Source organism: Rhagoletis pomonella, unplaced genomic scaffold (genome assembly GCF_013731165.1).
Source record: "Rhagoletis pomonella isolate Grant_MI unplaced genomic scaffold, Rhpom_1.0 Rhpom_scaffold_00004, whole genome shotgun sequence".
In the NCBI taxonomy this organism is placed as follows: domain Eukaryota; kingdom Metazoa; phylum Arthropoda; class Insecta; order Diptera; family Tephritidae; genus Rhagoletis; species Rhagoletis pomonella.
In genome coordinates, this window is record NW_023458558.1 from 23,743,201 (window position 1) to 23,743,900 (window position 700).

The following is a 700-nucleotide window of genomic DNA, read 5'->3' on the forward strand; positions in this document are numbered from 1 at the left end:
GTTTCTGGCGTTTCATCCTCATTCTCAAAGAAATATGGGCCGATAAGTTTTTCGGCCATAACACCGCACCAAACAGTGCATCTGGATGGGTGTAACTGGTGCTTGGATTTTCAGAGCGCCACAATCTACATTTTTGCTTAGAAAGAAAGTTAGTGTACAGATAACATGTTTTCCTATTATATACATACATACATATGCATAAGATTTTAATGTTAATTTTTCATCATTTTTATTCTTTCTCATTTCCGTAATTTAAACTCCAAATAAAACTATCTTCCTTTAGGCATTGCTGTTTTGGCTGCTTCGGTTTGTTTAGCGGCGTGTGATTTTGATTTGGGCATTGTTGTTTTGGCTGCTCTGGCGGTGTGTGATTGTGATTTGGATTTCTTATAACCAATTCACCAGTCCGTGAAGAGGTGATGACACGCGCATGGCAACGAATTTCACGATTCCTTGCACAAAGCCAATACGTTTTTGGACCTTTGCAAAAATTTCGCAAGTACTCATAACCGGCGAAAAATAATTTCAGTTTGCCTTTTCTGCCACGAGTGATCTCCAATCCACATTTCATAGCTAAAGCCTCCACGTCTGAAAAATTAATTGATTCAAAATAAATGTGTTAGTAAAAGTTAAACTCCTTAACATACTAAACGAAAAAAATACATATTCAAAAAGGTGTAAATTAGCATTTATATAGCAC

General features: G+C 36.4%; 1 protein-coding gene across 1 annotated transcript; it reads right to left on the reverse strand.

Annotated features, from left to right (window-relative positions):
* Window positions 1-212: 212 nt before the first annotated feature.
* LOC118738430 lies at window positions 213-657 on the reverse strand. Its single transcript, XM_036469366.1, has one exon. It carries the CDS (start codon window positions 569-571, stop codon window positions 230-232), a length of 342 nt encoding a protein of 113 aa, XP_036325259.1. The 5' UTR covers window positions 572-657; the 3' UTR covers window positions 213-229.
* Window positions 658-700: the final 43 nt, after the last annotated feature.